The following is a 19,108-nucleotide window of genomic DNA, read 5'->3' on the forward strand; positions in this document are numbered from 1 at the left end:
CTGCGCGCTCGGTCGAAGAGGACGACCACCCCCGATAGAGGAGGACCGTTCCTCGGTCAAGGGTATACGAGTAGCTGCGCTCCCCTGCTAGAACCTCCAAACAAGCTCTCAAGGTCCATTTGTAGGAGAACGTAGGGTAGTCAAGCTTCCAAGACTCCAGACACATCCAAATGAGGCGCTGCACGTGGCAGTCTGCCTTCCTTTTGAATAGACATGGAGATCTAACATTATCCCCCCGCCCCTTTCTCAGTGGGTCATCTTAAGTAGTCCCTTCAACTACATTTTATATACAGATACTTTAAGCCACAGTAAATATAGCAGTAGCAGCAGTGGTGTTTAAAAAGTAAAAGAACAAAAGAAATGTGGCTGGTAAATAAAACTAAAGAACACATTAAAACTACCAAGGTTACATTATACAGAAGGCAAAATTCGTATGCACTTTACTATGCCTTCGAAAATAATTCTTGTCTTTAGAGGCAGCGTATACTATTTCTCAGACCATACAAATTGGGGATTAGCCTTCACTCAGGAAAGATTCTTGGGAGTAACTGAAGTCTGCACTGCAGAGCAACGGCACCGAATTATATGGACAGACTTATTTCGGATTTCTCTGGCAGAAGTGTGGAGAATGAATTAGTCCCAATGTAGAAAGATACCTGTTAAGTATTAGGATCAGCTCCCTATGACAAATGTAATCATTCTGTACTGCAAACACATGCCGGTAAGTAAACAATTTTAGAATTCACTGGAGGACTGCGGGTGTAGCTCAGCGGTAGAACAGTTGCTTGGGTGTGTGAAGCTCCAGGTTCGATCTCCAGAACCCAAACAAAACACCCTCTATACTTAAGCGTCCACGTGAAGAAAGGAGGTATAGCAAAATATTGAGGCAGAAAGTAAAGGTTTAATAATGAGGTTGCAGAGAAAGTAGAAAGAAGTCTAGGATGAAGTCCCCCTCCCCATCAACACACAGGCTTCTCCGTGGACCCTCCTGACCCATTTTCATAACACTCATCGTCATTTAACATGTGTTTGTCTCTGTAGTTTTATTAAAATGAGAATTTCACGAGGTAGTGTTTTGTCTTTTATTTCTCCCTTTTGTATAGCATAAGTGTTCAGAGAATACTTGAATGAATGAATGACAAAACAGTGACAAACCCCTTCACAGTGCAGAATAATCTTCATCCTACTGTGCTAAGTGTGTGCTTTCAATTTCATAACACAGTATTACAGTAAGCATCAACAAGTTATCGGTATCAAAGTTCCAAATGAACTAACTAATTTACGAAAATTAGAAACTGGCCTTAAAGTTATCTTTTGATGAATATAGAAACAAACAAACAAAAAAAGAAACTCAAATCTGTTTTTCTTAAATTGTAACTTTATTTGGAACATGAGCATTTTCCTTACATAAAATCAACATTATTAAACACTTAGGACAAACTAAAAAGCAAAATTTTATTTCAGAAGGTTCTTACTTCAGTGGTTTTCTGTCAGCCTATCTTCTCATTATTAAGAATATTTGCTTCATAAATAAATAAAGTCTCAGTTACTCTGTTGTAAGCAAAGCAACTAATTAAACTGCTATCGGCACTGACATATCTGAGATTAGGAGACTCTGTCAGATCATTTCAAATTCACATTAGAACAGGGTTTTTAGGAAATTGGTAATACCGATTAATGTGATGTTTGTCCCATTTTTCTTCTTAATGGTTTCCATAAGATGGTTCTCATAATAATTATATAACTGTACAGTACATTTGGTTGGAAATTGTAAAAATTAATCACATATATTAAACTAGTTGCAACAGTATACTTAAATGATATAAAATAATTAGTATGTTAAAAATTTTCTTACAAACATATTGCTTTTGGTCATACACTGAGCTGAAACAAAGCCTGAATTGCTTTTCTTCACCCTCTCCTAAATGGCACGAAACAATGGCTTGATGGTAGGGAAATGCTATTTCATAAGAAGGTGGTATCCATTCACTCCAACAGGACCTGTATTTGCACTTAAAAAAGAAAATATCTTATTTTGTTAGACATGTGTTACCTTGATTGCATTCAATTTTTTATAAGCCCAAAAGGTGCCACAGTATTACTTTTTTAGGTGTATGTGGTCCTTTAAATAAGTGATGTATCTAAAAAATTGTTTGAAAATTACCTTTCTACCCAATTAAATCCTATGATACTCAAGCTGGGCGAGGGTTTGGTAATTAATGGAATTTTATTGCAAAGTGAACAATCATATCCAAAGTGGCTTTAATGCAACTGCAGTTTCTCTGCAGTGCTTGCTGTGTGTGAGGCATAGCTATACCCCTCAGTGCACCATGGTCACTGAAATTTTGGGCTCAGAAGGAATTCCACCTATACCATTTCCTGACATCCCAGGAAGCTTTCAGACTGTAATGAGGTACAGACATGGAGAGGTAGAGTGAATCATCACTCCTGTTCCTGTCTTGCACTTCACTTTATAATTCTATGGTAATTAAAAATATATGTAACAGGGGCCGGGGATTTAGCTCAGTGGTTTCGTCACCTGCAGCGCAAGTGCAAGGACCCGAGTTCGATCCCTGGTACCAAAAAAATATATATATATATTTATATATATAAATATATATATAAATATATATATGTAACAGGAAAATTTTTTATGTTTGCTTAAAAAAAAGGTCATTATTTCCTTCTGAACTTCATAGCTCGTATACCCAATTTGTCCTTTACCTATTTGGGGGGGCAGGGGGGGAGAATACTTATAGGATTTTGCTAGTTCTTTAGAATTAGATTGTTTTCTCAGTCTTACAGTTTTCTCAACTGCACATCATCTTCTTGACATTCATGTGAATAAATGTGTTTAGCTTCCCAAAGGAAGCTGCTTGCTGGTAAACAGAGTAAATGGAAGGAAAAAATGAAGTATTCCTTGAATATGGGCCCTAAAACAGTTTTCAGAAAACAATTTTGAGATATGTAATAATCAAGTAAGTAGGTTTTTTGATTAAAAAAAACTTAATGACCTAAACACAGGCTAGAGGACAGATAATATGGTATTGACAACTCATTTGCATCTCTAAAGGGTATTTACAATTTAAAGCCAGCTTTCCAGAAAACTGGGCAAGGTTTCAGCTTAGTTTACTTTTTATATATAATACAGAAAGAGAAAATAAATATTAACCTAACAGTAAAGGACTCATCTCTGAAAACACATGTTCCGTGGCTTTAGATAACAAGTTGAGAATATAATACAGAAATGAATTCACTTCAATTGTGCTTGCACATACATTTTCAAAAGCTTTGCCGCCAGTTTGTTAACAGGATAATGTTATCCATCAGATCCACATCCATTATGAGCTTTTCTCATGTCCCTCAGGATCATAGTGCTTGGTCAAATATACTTTTGAGCCAGATTCTCCAAAGCATATATTACTCCCTGATTTTAGGTATGAGCCCTTTGGAAGTCATGGTAACTTGTTCAGGCTGCAACATATTAATACACCAAAGTGATCGTCTATCACCCTGCTAGACTGAACCACATGAAAGTATCTGTATTCACCTTAATCTACCATTTTAACTACAAATTTGATTACTTCATATGACTTGCCTTGCTGTATCCTGGAACCTGGAACCAAAGGATAGTCATCTGAGCCCTTGGAGAACAGGAGTCAGAACACTGTTAAGATTACTACTGCAGGGGCTGGGGATTTAGCTCAGTGATTTGGCGCCTGCCTTTCAAGCACAAGGTCCTGAGTTCGATCCCCGGTACCAAAAAAAAAAAAAAAAAAAAGATTACTACTGCATTCACTCTTGCCAGGAAAGTAACCATGAGTAGAGGCAAATGTGTCGTGTGGGGATGGATTGGAGTGGACCTTCTGTCCTTTTCTGTTTCCAAACTAGCTTTGTCATCTGTAAAAGTGCTGTAAACATTCCTCTCTATGGAACAGCCTCTGCCCAACAAATAGAGCTCTTAATCTTTAAAGAAACTATACAAGTTAGGAGTTCCAATGTGGCACACTGTGGACACTAAGATCGTGGCAACCATGACTTCCTAGATAAGTGGGTTCCCTGCCCTAGATCTTTTCTGCTTCCCAAAATGTCCTGAGAATTTATCTAGGACAGAAGATTATTCTTGAGCTCCTAGCCAGGTCTAGAGAGCTAAGCTGAGTGCAAAATTCCATCTCAGTTATTAGAATCAAAAATCTTCTGTTGTTTTGAAACTTTTTTTTTAGTCATGCATCTTGGCAGAAACAAATTTAACTGACTATATTAACCTTTATGTTGAAACCTTTTGATGTGAAAGCTTTCCTTTTATGAGTACTTAGACAATTTGACTTCAAAAATGGAAGAAAATAGAATGAGTCAGCTTAGTATGATTAAGGTTGGTTTCATTTAAATATCCGCAACCACATTAAAGGGTGTTGTGAAAACTATAAAAAATATTTATAGAGTTCTTTGTTCCAGGAAACAAAACTAAAACAGAGTGGATGATACAACAGTGGTATCAAAAAAAATGACATGATATTAAGAAAAGCAGAGGCTTCCTTTCTTAAAGTCAGCCCAAGAAAGCCTAAAGTACCTAATGGGCCATGTTAAGAATGTAACCATACCATGATATTTGCACATACTGAGTAAATAACCCTTTGTCTCATAGCCTTAAATTTCACCCCTGTTGCAATACTGTATCAATATTATTATATTTTTCAAAGTCTGTATAAAATATTATCTGGAACTCCAAAGGAAAATCACTTAATTTTTAAAAAGTTCATTACAAAGTTGACAGTATAAAATGCTAAAACATAATCCATATATACAAAATGCTGTTAAGAAAATAATGAGACCTAGTTTTAGAATAAAATAATTTCATACTAAAAGAGGATATTGCATTCAAATCAATATTTTTAAAAAAACTTTAAAAAAGAATATTGAAATGTCTTAGCTCAGAAGAATAACTATAAAGTATTGATTTGCTTTTATATCATCCACACATTTCTTGCAAGCTGAATGCCAGTCAGCTGAGGGACAGTTTCCTGCTCTCCCTTGTGAAAGAGTCTTGGTGCTGAGATAGTCACCGCCGAGACGGGTACTTGGAAGCCCAGTCTGTCCGGCCATGCACTGGCTGGGTGGCTGGAGGCCGTGGCTTCAAGCCAGGAGTGCTTCTTGGCTGAGTGTGGAAGAAAGGTCGCCCAGGATGAGGTCTCACAGCCTTCAGGGAAGAATAGCCTGCAATGGAAGAGACAGAATGGCCTGAGTGACAGGGTATCAGAGCAGCCAGGTACAGACAAATGCATCCTGGTGACAAAAATGTCAGCAAATGAGAAGTTCAGGGGGAACATTTTAATTTCTTCTCTCAGTTCTTTCAGTTAAGATAACCTTGGTTGTCCAATTAGTTAAGACTTGTCAAGTCAAAAATACAGGTGTCATTCTTATGCCCTTCTTCTCATATCTTACTTCCTGTCTTCACCAGTCAACCATTACTACTCCAACCCAAGCTAGGATCATTTCATACCTGGATACCTGCAATAGGCTCTTGCTTGCAACCTGTCCCCACATGGTCTAATGACAACTAGCAGGTTGAACGAGCCCATGAAGGTGGCTGACAGGTCAAGTTACTTCTCTGCTTGGACCCTTCTAGCAGCTTCCGTGATGGTCAGAGTTGTGAAACACACTTACAGAAATGCACTGGGAGCCTCAGACATACCCTTAGGCCTCTCATCACCCCACCTCCTCTTGTAACTTCCCTCTCACTCATGCCCCTCCTGCACTCTGGGCCCCTTGCTGTTTTCTGAATTTGCCAGATCTGCCCTGCCTCAGAGCCCATGCACTGGAGAACCCACATCTGGAATAGTCCCATCCACACTGATCAGGTGCTCACTTGCTTCCTTCAGAGCTTTGCTCAAGGACTCCTTTTGCAGTGAGCTATTCTTTGGCTAAAATCGAAATCTGCACCTCACACTCCAACTCGCACAAGCTCTACCTCCTTCCCGTGTTATTTTTTCCTCAGCACTTCTGAGCATCTGACACTGGTTTAACATCATCATCTGCACAGTGCAACCTCTCCCAGAGCAGAGTCCTGTCTGTCTCTCATACTGGTGGATTCTGGGTGGATGCCTGGCACAGAGCAATCATTCCGTAACTGCTGAGTCAAATTCATGAATAATCAGAAACAGAACTTACCCAGGGAAGGGTCCGGAACAGGTGCCAGGGGAACCCTTGGCATAGCAGAACCAATATCTTTTTTCAGAAAGGAAGGGATATAATTTCCAGTCAGTCCACTAGAACTTGTAGAGCTGGAACCAACTGATTTGCAAAAGCAAAAGCTCGTTATTAAATAGTAACATTCATATGACACAAACAGGGTTAAAGGAGAGTAGTGCAGGCCAATAAAGAATTAAGTTTTTACTTTCAGGGAAAATAAAAGAATTGTGATGAAAACAGTGAGTTTTGAGTAAACCATCCCCTATGCCACATTGTCAGAAAGTGGAGAAGGGCAAAGACAATGCTGCTCCCATAGACACAACCAAGCACAGGGTTATTTCTTAAATTACAGAAAGGATATTGGACGTTTTAATTTTTGTAATAAGTTTAGCTTGTTCTGAAGTTTGCTTTTTCCACTCCATAATATAGACTATACTTCACATCAGTATATACAAACCTAAAATGCGTATTCCACCAGATACCTTTGCACAACAATGTGCATTTCAGCACCCCATCTAGTAGTGAACTTGTAGACAGGTAGGTGGTAGGTGCATGAGTACTGATATATCGTCTCTTTTGTTTTGTATTCTTTAAAATAAATGAGGCCTAAAGGACAGAGGTGGGGAAGTGAAGGTCAGGTGTTCCCCTGGCCATGCGGAAAGGGATGTAGCCATGGCAGACAGATCTCCTGGGCCGGGTTCGTCAGCCTGTAGGGCCTATTAATCGAAAAGCAGGAAGAGCCCCTTCCACTACCCACCTCCTCCCAACCAGAAGAGACCTGATGCCCTGGGCTGAAGGCTGGATCAGCATGCAGAGTTCCCAGCTGGAACAAAGAAGACAGAGCCAAGCTCATCTCTACCTCAGAAGGTGCCGCCCACAGCACTCCAGGCCTCAGTGGCCAAAGTCAGATTCTTGGGCCAGGAACAAGTCTGCTGCATTCTGCAGCCTTGGCGGGTATGACCCTATGGGAGCTGCCTGAGCCCAGGGCCTGCTGCCGAGGAAGGGAGAGGACAAGGTGTATCTTCATGCCAGAAAGGCCTTGTCCCACATCTCTCTGTGTCCACCTCACAGCATCCACAGACTTTGATTTTCGCCATTTAGGAGTTAATAATCATTATTCACCTGAATTTATTTTGCTGATTACTGATACTGTCCCTGAAGACTTTCCAGACAAGCCAGAACTGGACCATGGATTAGACGGAAGAAAGTCCTTTCCTGGATTTGGGAGCATGCCATTTCTTATATTTATTCCTAAAAGAGAAAAACAGTGATTTTAAAATTGAAAATGGAACAGGAAAATGGATAGAAAAAAACCTGCAGTACATATATACAATGGAATTTTATTCAGCCTTAAGAAGAACAAGATCTTGCAATTTGCCACACCTGACTGGAGGCTATTATGGTAAAAGAAATCATCCAGACAGAGAAAAATATGATCTCACTTACACATGGAATCTTTTAAGGAAAAAATATCAAATATACAGAAGCAGACAACAAGTGACAGACAGTTGTCAAGGGCAGGGGTGGGGGAGGAATGGAGAGATGAGATAGGTAAGATGATACAAAGTAGCAGGTGTGCACAATGAATAAATCCGAAGATCTAAAGTGCAACATGAGGACCACTGTATAAAATAGTCCTTTATGTGGAGTCTGTGCTAAATGAATAGAATCTGGCTGCTCTTGTCATAAAACCTAAAAAGGGATAACTACATGAGCTGATGGGTATGTTAATTTGACACTATGGTAAACTTTTTACTATGTAATATATAACCTATAAACTATGCTGCTTGCCTTAATTATACACAATAAAGTTTATTTAAAATGCAAATACCCATTTAATCTTGTACTAGACTTCAGAGATGAAATTAACACAGATCCCAGTTGGTCAAGGACTGCCTGTGGTTCCAAAATCAAAGCAAAACTTGCGATGATGTCATCGCTGAGTCAGCGTCCTCGTGGTTAGCGTGCTGTCTGGCTTGTGCATGGACTGAGAGGCCTCTTGTGCATCAGCCTCAGTGACGACCTGCCAGCATCATTCTCGGCTTCACCGCTCTTTGATATTCCACTCTTGTCCAGCCTACTTCCCTCTGTGCCCTGTTCATATCCTTTTGCATCCCCATCTATCTCCAACCCCTGGCTCTGCAGCCTTCTGCTCTCCTGTGTCTGTCTTTTGGTTCCATCTGCTCACCTGACCTCACCTATTCTTGGCGTCCTGTGCTGATGACTGGGTCTGTACCAACCGCCCTTGCCAACTCTGGTCCTCCTCATCCCAGGACTCCCACAACACTGCTGATTGACCTCAGCCTTAATCAACAAGACCTTAAGACAAACTGCTTTCCCTTCTAACTGCTCCATGTTTCCACTTCTATCAGGCACTACAACCATTTTCAGAACAGAAATATACATTCTGCTTTTATCTTTCTTCTTCCTCTACAGCCAAAACACCTTTCCAATCTGCTCCTTGCTCCTTTTTGCCTTTGGTCATGGTGGCTCCTACACACCTGGATCCCTCTATTCTTGTCATCTGGTTTCTTTTTCTAAGACATTCCTGGAGACTGTCTGGTCAATCTTTGGAGACTAAAGCTCAAACCTGATGAAGCCTGGCAGGATTTCCCTGTTCCCAAACAGCCAGTGAAGACTGAATGTGTGAGTAAGACATGCTATGCCCTCCCTGTCCCTGTCCCCGTCCCATCCTTCTGACTGCTCCCCTAGCCTGTGCGACCACCCCTCCCTGGATGGCAGCCAGAGCTCGATGCTCCTGATCCTCTCATGCACACACAGACAAACCAGTTTCCTCTTCCAGTGAAACCCCTTCTGGAGCTCTCACCACTCATCCCATAAAATCCAAAGGTCTTATGAGGCCCCTGAAGCTGCCTCATGCTGTGTATTCCTGGCTCTTTTCTTAGATGCTGCGGGCACACTGGCCTCTGACATTCCTCTCACAGGCCAAGCCTGGCCTGACTCCAGGACTCTGCATCTGCAGTCTCCTCTGCCTGGTGTGCCCTTCCCTCAGCTTTGTGCACAACTGCTTTTTATTCACTGGGGCCCAGCTAAGAGCTAGTTGCTGAGAGGCCTTCTTACCACTCTGTCACCACCTCTGATTACTGCTGGCCAGTGTCTCCCAGCACTAGGAGATAAATTGTGCTGTAAGTGCTCTGTCTCCAGGGCTGCTATGGAGGCCAAGAGACCAAAGAGCACCTTAAGAGTTGTGCAGCTTGGGGCTCCAATGGCTGTTCTATTCACCATGATACGCCTCGTACTCAGTGAACTGTAGATGCTCAACATATATTTATCCACTGAGTTAGTTTGTGAGTGGATGATTGGGCAATACCATCAGCTTGGAATACAGAGAATCTGAAGGCTTGGGTACCACCACACAATAGCACACCATTGGCATAACCCCCACAGGACTGAGCTTCCTCCATTCTTACTGCCTGCCCATTCCTGCTGGACCTGTCTGATGGAGAGGCTTCACATAGGCTTCCCAGTCTTGCCCTTTCTTCCTTCCCCAGAGTCTGGACCCAGTTTCTTATACCAATTTTTGTTTTAATTTCAGAGGACTATGTAAGGTAAGAAATGTTCGATCTGGGCTTCAGCAAATATTTCTGTAAAGTATTCACATTATCAGCCAATGGACTAACAGCTGCATGGGCTGCAGCCAAAAGAGCTGCATATCTGGGTCCATGGGCCTACCCTGGGAGCCAAGAGCGGTGACTGTGAGATGGCACTGGGCTGAGGAGGTCTTGCAGCATGGGTGCCAGGGCCCTGCGTGGTCAGGAGGACACTGTGATGCTAGTGGCAGTGCTCACCCCAGCGAACCTCTGCACCCACAGGGGCCTCACATCACTCCTTGCTGCCTTCTCAGTAACCCTAGCCTTCAAGGTGTCTGGGAGCCAGAGGTGCCTGGTTCTTGGCCCAACACTGGTGCAGGTGGCTGCCACCTCCTTGGCTCCACCACGGTGTGCTCCTGGCAGTCCTGTCTAACCACCTGATGCTCCAGGCCTGCCTAAGTCTTAAAGTCGAGCCCCTTCAGCAAGCTCTGGGGCACCTCACCCATAGCTCCAAGGCCTTTAAACTGGTTTCATGCCCAAACTGCCACCACAACCTGAAGGGCCTTGGGGTTGCAGCCTCTTTGATCTAACCGGGCCCACTGGTGCGGGCCAACACCCGCAGGCCCATCTTATTTCTAATTTCCTCCATGGCAGCCCATTTTCCCCAGGTGGGCCTGCTCCTCCAGCTCCTGTCTGAAACTCTGTCTGGGGAAATGGGACTATGAAGAAACCAGCAGTTTGGTCTGAATGCCAGAGGAGACTTGAACTTTAGGGTCATGGGTTACTGGACAGCAGCTGGTCTAGCCTCAAAGGCCTCAACCAAGTTCCTCTTCACCTACACACCTCCAAGCAGGAAAGATCAGGGTCTCTGAAATGTTCCAGAACATTGTGTCATCAACTGCAAAATATGTGGTGGTTCTGATGATGTTTTCATTCTACTTTAAAATCAAAGTGAGGTAAATCAAACTTTCATAGTAACTTTTGAAATTATATTTTTCCATTTTTAGGTAAAATGCTCTGACTTTTCAATCTGTCAGAATCGTATTAAAAATAGATAATCAAGATCTAAAGAAAATTAGTCCCAACAAACAAAACTTCAAAAAGTTTATCTATCTCATTTTAGGCAATCAAGATCCTAGAGTGTCTTGAACATAGAATAACCAGTGTGACCCTCATCTCACCTGTACTGTGCATCTAGTAGGAAACAAGTGTATCTTGGAAGGTGATTTAACAGAGAGAGGAGATATTCTGGCAAATACTTTTAAACTATGGTGAAAGGTAAATGTGTGTTTGGCACTAACAGTTTCATTCTGCATGAATAATTTTTTAAAACTGTGATTTACTGGTGAGGTGCACCTTTGTGTCATGTTTCTGAATGTTTTTACATCTGGCTGAGCCATTCAGTACAATGGGTGAATATTCACAGAAAAAAAAAGCCATGGCTTTACCCCTGAAAATAATTGAATAGTAATTGATATAATTAAGGGGCAACTGATTTAAGTGAAAGTTCTGAACAAATAAATGATAATACATGTTTTAAAACCCATTTAAAAGGTGGGCATGGAGAATTGCTGTGAGTTGAAGGCCAGCCTACGCTGCATAGTGAGTTTAGGGCAGCCTGAACTACATAACCAAGACACTGTCTCAAAAAAAAAAAAAACAGGGCCAGGGATTTAGCTCAGTAGTTCCGCAAAGTCCTGAGTTTGATCCCCGGTACCAAAAAAACAAAAAACAAACAAAAAACCCCCAACCATACAAACAAAAAAAGAAACTTTTGAAAACAGACAATTTATTCTAAAATAGCAAATGCAGTATCTTGTTCAGTGACTTTGGATGGGTGGCTTAATGTCTCTGGATGTTTGTTCCTGTCTGAAAATTGAGCAGGCTTGTAGATATTGTGGATATTTCTCAGGTTTGGCACAGTGTAATCATAATGGCATGTTTTCTGTTATTCAACTGTGGAATCAATGTGTGCAACCAACTGTTTAATATCATATCATAATAATATTCTGCTTTTATAAATTATGCATGCCTGTCACTGGTTATATCAAATGTTTTTTGTGGCACAGGGTAGTGTGGCTTCCCTAGTCCCCTCAAATGTATATAGTGAGGCTTTTGAAATCATTACCAGGAATCATTCCTGCAATGCTTTAATTTAAGCAATGAAATAAGAAGTCCCATATTTTATTCCTGTAAAAATAAATAAATAAATAAATAAACAAACAACAGTGGCAGAGGCCAGTGTGGCCAGCCCATATGTACACAAGAGGTAATATAGCATGTGGCAAGAAGCATCTTTTGTAGATTTCACTTCATGAGTAATGGGAAGTTCTTGCAGAGTCTTACCTGGAGGGTAACCTAGTATTATCTAAACCTGTACACTGAGCAAGCACAAGAACTAATTTGGAAGTATTTGCCTTCCAAAACAGAATCAGTATAAATTTGTGATTCTAAGGGCAAGATTTCTTATCAGTGCTCATGTTAAAGGTGAGTCATTTCTATTACCAGGCAAGTATCGAGAATGCTTCAGGTAGTGCTGCTTGGCAGCAGATCTCAGGGTGGGTGTGTCTCGCTGCTGATAGGAAGTGTGTGTGGGGGCACTGTTTCCTGTACCCACAGGCTCAGAGGGCTTCAGGTCCAAAACACTTTCAAATCTGCATCAAGAGAACATGGCTTAAGTCAGCACAAGGGAGAGAGGGAGCAGCAGGGGTGGGAGGGGAGGGAGGGGAGGAAGGGGAGAGAGCTCACATCTTCAGCAAGGACCACAGGACCTCTCACACCCCTGATGCAGTCTACTCACACGTGGAAGCAGCACACTTGCCTGCAGAGAGTGTCGTCACTCTGCCTTTTCTTGTTTTTCAGGTCAATCCTGGTGAGGGATGAACTGAAATCCAGATCATCCATGTCAGCCCAATCATCAGAATCCTTTGTAGACCTGGAAATAAGGCCCCACCTTCTCCTACTCTTTGGCTTGATATCACCAATTTTGTGCTCCAGGCCAGCTAGGATTTTCTGTGTATATCAGTAGAGAGAGAAAAAAAGCAATACTTAGCATTAATGGAGTCACTCATGGTGATTCCCTTGTTATGAGAAAGGAACCTAAGGCCTGCCATTCTCCAAAGCACTGCTTATGTGAAAAGGCAACTGTGGAAGCCACATCCCCAGACCTTCTTCTCTCACCTGTCCTGCAAAGATTAACACCGGCTGCCATCCGCTGAGTACACTCAGCTATATGAAATAGGACTTAAGAAAGACATATGAAAGTATTCTTATACACTGGGAAGGTGGCTGACTTCTCATCTGGGCCTCAACCCTGAAGCATTAACATGATTTCTACTGTTACTACAGAGATGTAAGAGAGAACTAATGTTCAGCAGAATCATTTACTCAAAGAAACCAAGGCCAATAATACCGTCTCTGCCTATTCAGTAGATCTGGACATGATCTCATAACTGCACAACTAGCTACAGCAGGACATCCTCAAACACAAGAGTGTGGGTGGGGGTGAAGCAAATGGCCTGGGGGGAGCAGTGCCCACACAGTGCTGTGTAGGATCCCATAGTCAGTCAGGACCAGCTGATACAAAGAGGTTTTTTTTTTCTGGTACCGGGGATCGAACTCGGGAACTTGTGCTTGTGATGCAAGCGGCACTGAGCTAAATCCCCGGCCCCACAAAGAGGTTTTTAAAAATTCTGTTTTGTTTTTTTGCTGTACTAGGGATTGAACCGTATGCCTTGGCATTGAACTAAGTCCTAGCCCAGGGTGTTACTAAGTCACGAAATTGTCCAAGCTGGGATTGAATGTGATCCTCCTGCCTCAGCCTCCCAGAATGCTAGGATTCAAAGGTGTCAGAAAGTCAGACCCTTCAGACAGCATTACAAAGCAAATGACAACCACAATCTCATCAGGTTATCGTTCTATTCAACCCAACACTTTTTGCTTCCTTTTGAAAAGCAGCCCAAGGAAAGAAGGATCTGGGCTCACCTAATAACTCAGTGTTAACATCAATGTCCAGCAGCAATATGAACAGCAATCTATAACCATAAGTTCAGCACCTCGTGATTATCAAAATATCTTCACAACTGTCACAATCTTTGATCCTCATGAACAGTCCTGACTGAGCAACATGTGTATGTGATCTTCCTTTTGCAGATGATGACACTGAGTCAGCAGAGGTTAATGAAATAGTGAGAGTTCGAAGTAGGTGCCAGGGACTTTTCTAAATTCTTCTCAAGTGTTAATTCATTTAGTTTCCCAAACAATTACATTGGGTGGATGATATTATTATTCCTGTCTTACAGATGTGGGAAGAAGAGCAGCCACAGAACTTGCTCAGGTCACTGAGCTTCTGAATGGCAGAGCTGAGATCTGAGATCCTGGCAACCTGGCTGCAGAGCACAGCTGCAACCCCTGCCCCACAGCTACCAGCCAAGTGGCACTATTATTAAGAGGTGGAGCCAGAGCATGAATTTAGACCTTAAACCTAGGGTCTTTGGCATTGCAAAGATAAATGTATTGTATTTGGACCTTGTGTAGCGAAAAGGAAATATCTGACATAATATACGTGGTCTTAAGAGTCAGACCCAAAGCTCACGGGTGCATTCTCTACTCTTACCGACTGAGGATTTTTATTGTGGAGGGACGGGAAAAGCAGTGGGCTTGGCTTGTCCTCCTGAGTATGGCTCTGGTGATCTGTCCTGGAGGTCTCTGCTTTGTAGCCGTACAGGAGATGCTGAAGGGGCTGGCTGGCATGATGTTGTCGGGAAGAAATTCGCGCGTGTGGCTTGACTGGGGGGTGGGCAGGGGGGACTGGCTTGATGTGTGCAGGCGGGCCTGTCTTTTCCAGGACATCCTTCTGTGGCTTTCCTGAGTCCTGCAGGTTCTGTGCAGTGATGCCCAGCTGGTGTCCAATCTGGAAATAGGGAGATCGAAGTGCCTGCAATGACAAATAAGGGTGGGGATGTAAGTAGATACAGGAGAGTGAACCATCCTGATCACTGCCCTGTGGCTCAGAGGATCCCAGAACTTAGCCCAAGCCAACTAGAAGATAGCATCCTGACTCAGTAACACCCCTTGTAACTGTCCTCACCCAGCACATTGTAACAGGTTGCAACACTTAAAATTATTTGAATAAAGTAGCCAGTTGTACTGCTATTACTTTCGTTATTGCTGGAGAGCATTCTGGTTCAACACAGATCCTGCTTTTGTAACGCACTTGCCATGTGTCTTAAATATATGCCACCCTTCTAAGTCCATTTCCTCATGTCACAGAAAGAGAAACAATAATGTAAAACAAAAAAAATCCAAACATAATGATACTGGAGGATACTGAAAAGCAAGTACAAAATAAGTAGGTACATATGCTTTCACCCCTGAAGTATGAAGAGTTTATAGTTAATATAGTTAAACCTTCCCTATCATGACAAGGGTTAGTGCCAGTTGTTTTGGATAATCAGGTTTGCAGGATAGCCAAAGATAAATCTTAAAGTCTTAAGGTTTATAATTTTTTCTGAAATATTTTCTGTATTCCTGTATCTTTTTAGAGTCATTGAAAAATAACAGTATTTCTTAATAAGTTAGACACATCAGAAATGCTTATAAGTAAGTGCAGATACAGGGGTGAATATAATGGTGCCCTGGTAAAGGTCTTGGACTCCAGCATCTAACTTGAAAAGCCTTCTCTGCAGTCCCAGGCTTTTTTGCAAGTCTAGAATGATATGGAGTATTTTTAGCTTTTCTTAATTGTTTTTTTTGGCTGTACCAGGGATTGAACTCAAGACCTTGCACTTGCAAGGCAGGCATGGTGCCACTGAATAAATACTTGGCCCTCTTGTGTACAACTTTTAAGGATTCATCAGAAGGTTTGTCCAAGATCTTCCTTTCTTCCCTCAAACCATTTGTGAATTTCATTATCAAAAGTGCATTTCTGAGAGCTTTCAACTCTCTTGAGTCAGCCAGAGCCTTATGGCAGATTTTGGGTCTTCTTTGAACCTTTGAAAAAAGCTATTCTGCACTCCTTAATTATTCCTCTGACAATCATCTTTCCAGCTACCACAAATTCTCACACCACATTTGTACTTTTTTCATACATCGCCACCTCTTTCAGTAGCCAAATAACCTTCTTTGATTAGAATTGGTCACTTATTTGATCCTCTGAGCAGTGTAATCATCCATGAGACAAGCTGAGAAGGGGCCAAACACACCCAATGCAGAGGAGGATCGCAGGAGGCCGACAGGTGGTGGAGGGAGCCTGCACCACTACCATGCCTCATTCAAGTGCATTTCATAATCTCGGGCAAAGTGGCCCGGAACAGGAACTCGGTCAGAAGCCCTGCCATCTGCACAAGACTGCGGTTGGTTGCACTATCTGTGCCATCTACTGTACTGGGGCAAATCACTTAAACTTTCTGAGATTCTGGTTTTTTTACCTATAGAAATGAAAACAAAAATATCTATCTCATGGGCTCTTCACCAGGTTAAAATCACAGTAAAGCCATTTGTAAAATGTAAAGTGCTATTAAATGCCAATTGCAGGGCTGGGAATTTAGCTCAGTGGTTCCACCACCTGCCTTGAAAACACAAGGACCCGGGTTCAATCCCCGGTACCAAAAAAAACAAAAAAAAGTGCCAACTGCAGTTGTTAGCCTGGGTCTACCTCACCTCTCATTCTCTCCATGTTGTCACACAATGCACAAGTTGTACTTTACAAGGTAAGAAGTTACCTTTCCACACAACCTGTACTGGCTTATACTCAAACTACTACAAGACTGCTACTATATTACAAACTACTACAGACTCATGCATAATCTTAATTCATAGAGAATATATTTAAAAACACTCTCCAAAGACAGATCTGTTCATTTCATTTCCACATATATGGTGATATATCATATAAATTGCATGTTAATTTTAAAGCAACTATATTGTTTAATGTCAGCTACTTTAATTATATACAATATATTTCAAAGTTCTTTAAATTCTTGTACCATATATATTTCCCATGGAATTTATAGAAATTATTCAGAATTAGATAAGAACTTTATAAGAAATGCATCAAACAAAAGAAACTGGAAGAAAACCTGACTAGCTGTTGGTCGTTTCTTAGGATCCCACTGAAGCATGTCTCTCAGGAGCTGAATTGCTTCGCTGCTAGCATTTGGAATCAGAGTCTTTAAATTATTGGGTATGCACTGGGGCCAGCGGAAGTTCATAGCACTTGAAAGTTGGTAGCCCTCAGGCCAGTCAGTCTGAAAGAAGAAAAGGACAGCAAGTCTTGCTAAGCCCCTTGCTGTGACTCGAGCTTGTATTCCTCCCTGTGTGTCCTTCATGGAAAGGCAATGATGTCATTACCCCTCCCATGTTCACTATGGCAGCAGCGTGTATGATGAGACACAGGACTGCATTAATGAAGAGACTACAGAGAACGTAAAATCTGGGAAACACTAGAAAAGACACTGGATTTGTCACCAACTTGTTTTATAACCCTTACTCCAGAAGATCTAACTCTTGAGATTTTGAGATTGAAGCAAATTAGTATTTCCCCAGTTGTGTTTCAGGAGGCAAGGTTTTAGAAACCACTAATGAGATGTATTTTGGAGGAAAACAAAATAAAAAAAGACACTTGTTCCTGTTCAAAAAAACTAAATCCCTAGATATGTCCTACTAGATCCCAACTTCATGATTCAAAATACATATGCTGAAAAGACCAGCAGGAAAGAAAGCTGTTCTACCCAGTCTCCTACTCTCCACTTTTCATGAAGCAAGTCGTGCACTTTTAAATGGTGGCGGAATGCTGGAACACACTGAGCAAGGGCTCTTTAAGGTTCCCGCTGGCTCTAACATTACTGCTGTGCAGGACATATCCTAATATAATCGTCGCCTCCTCCTTTTTCAAAGCCAACTATAATCTAATATTAATCCTACTCTTAAGGATATCACTGTCCTTAAAAGAGAAAATAGGACATTTATTTTAAAAGACAATAATACAGAGTGAAAAATGACAAAGGCCACCAGAGAGGTAAAGACACAGGTGTGCAGAGGATGAAGAGATGCCAGCAGGTGAGTCTGGAACCTTGATGAGGTGGCAATAATGATCCACTCAAATGATTTAAAAATTTTTGAGAATCTAGTTCATAACAGCAATGGCGCTGGAAGGTGGGGAAAAAAATACAAGATAAATCCTTGCCTGGAATGATTTTATGATTCAAGAAACAGACATGCACATGGCTAACACAGAACAAAGGTGAGGACAGCCAGGAGACTGGAAAATAGTAAGGGTGGAGATGGAGGACTCAGAAGAGAAAGACTTGATCATGGATGAGACACTCCCTTAGGTGGCTCGGGCAGAGGGTGTGCATGTAGACCACAGAAAGGGATCATTCTGGGGCACACAGCCGGGGGTGGGGAGTACAAGTACCAAGTGGAACAATGAGTATTTTTAGGAGAGGAGATCAGTAACTAGAGCTGTTCTTCAGGAGGATAACTCTGGGCACAGACTGAGAGACATTCTGAAGGTAAAGACAGGAAGGCAGTAAAGTTGAGCGGATATCCTAACACTTGGTCACCACTGTCCTGTCTGTGATGTTAGCAGTGAACCTGAAAGGACAGGAGCCACAGGAGGGATACCATGGAAGGATACTGAACAGGATTTACTGAACAACTGTTTGGACAAAGGGAAAGAAAGAAGGCAAAGTAGAATTAGCCCCAAGGCTGGGGCTCTGTGACTATGAGGGAACCACAGACAGACTTGGGTATGGAAAGGAAGCATGTTGGGTGGTAAGGGAAAAGTCATTTTTAAAACCCTGTTTTAAATGAGTGGAGTTTGAGGTGATGGTAAGGGGTGGTGGATCCCAAGACAGTTGTACAGTAGGGAGGTGGGGGCTACAGATTATTTTGGTGACTTCTGAATAGGTGTAACATGTTGTAACCATGAGAAGAGAGAAGCTCCATAAAGGAAGTGAGATGGTAATGAGTGAAAGCAGAGGGGGCCATGACAGAGATCATACTTCAAGAGAGGAAGGAAGAAGAGAACTGGCCATGTCTGAGGATGTGGGCAAAGGAGGATAGCCGAGCTCAAGACAAAGATTCTAGAATGGGCAGATGCTCAACAGCATCAGTGCTACACAGTGCTGGAGGAGAGGGAGCCCAGAAAGTCACTGGCTTTGGCCCACAGGCCTTTGTTCATACCATTACCTTTTTTGGTGTCCCCAACACTTGGCAAATTTTGAATATCGTGTCAATTTCACTGGCCCCAGGGAAGAGCGGCCTGAGTGTGTACACCTCTGCCATGATGCAGCCCACAGCCCAGACGTCAATGGGGGAGCTGTAGTTGGTGGACCTCAGGAGGACTTCTGGAGCTCTATACCTGG

At 42.2% G+C, this 19,108-nt stretch overlaps 1 protein-coding gene across 5 annotated transcripts in view; it reads right to left on the reverse strand.

Moving 5' to 3' along the window:
- Positions 1-1,358: 1,358 nt before the first annotated feature.
- The window catches only part of Cilk1 (ciliogenesis associated kinase 1), a 65,985-nt gene continuing 48,235 nt past the window's right edge, over positions 1,359-19,108 (reverse strand). For 3 of the 5 annotated variants that reach the window (XM_004868810.4, XM_087195970.1, XM_087195971.1), the window contains 8 exons: positions 18,933-19,104; positions 16,820-16,987; positions 14,356-14,676; positions 12,562-12,752; positions 12,246-12,394; positions 7,312-7,440; positions 6,169-6,291; positions 1,359-5,214 (listed from right to left, as the gene is read on the reverse strand). In XM_004868810.4, the coding sequence (XP_004868867.1) occupies positions 5,060-5,214; positions 6,169-6,291; positions 7,312-7,440; positions 12,246-12,394; positions 12,562-12,752; positions 14,356-14,676; positions 16,820-16,987; positions 18,933-19,104 (1,408 nt within the window). In that variant the 3' untranslated portion in view covers positions 1,359-5,059. The remainder of the gene's footprint in view (positions 5,215-6,168; positions 6,292-7,311; positions 7,441-12,245; positions 12,395-12,561; positions 12,753-14,355; positions 14,677-16,819; positions 16,988-18,932; positions 19,105-19,108) is intronic. The other 2 variants (XM_021247642.2, XM_004868811.4) reach the window with 2 other exon arrangements.

This window comes from Heterocephalus glaber, unplaced genomic scaffold (assembly GCF_053883595.1).
Source record: "Heterocephalus glaber isolate CG9 unplaced genomic scaffold, H.glaber_assembly_v1.0 deba00001610, whole genome shotgun sequence".
NCBI classification, from domain to species: Eukaryota; Metazoa; Chordata; class Mammalia; order Rodentia; family Bathyergidae; genus Heterocephalus; species Heterocephalus glaber.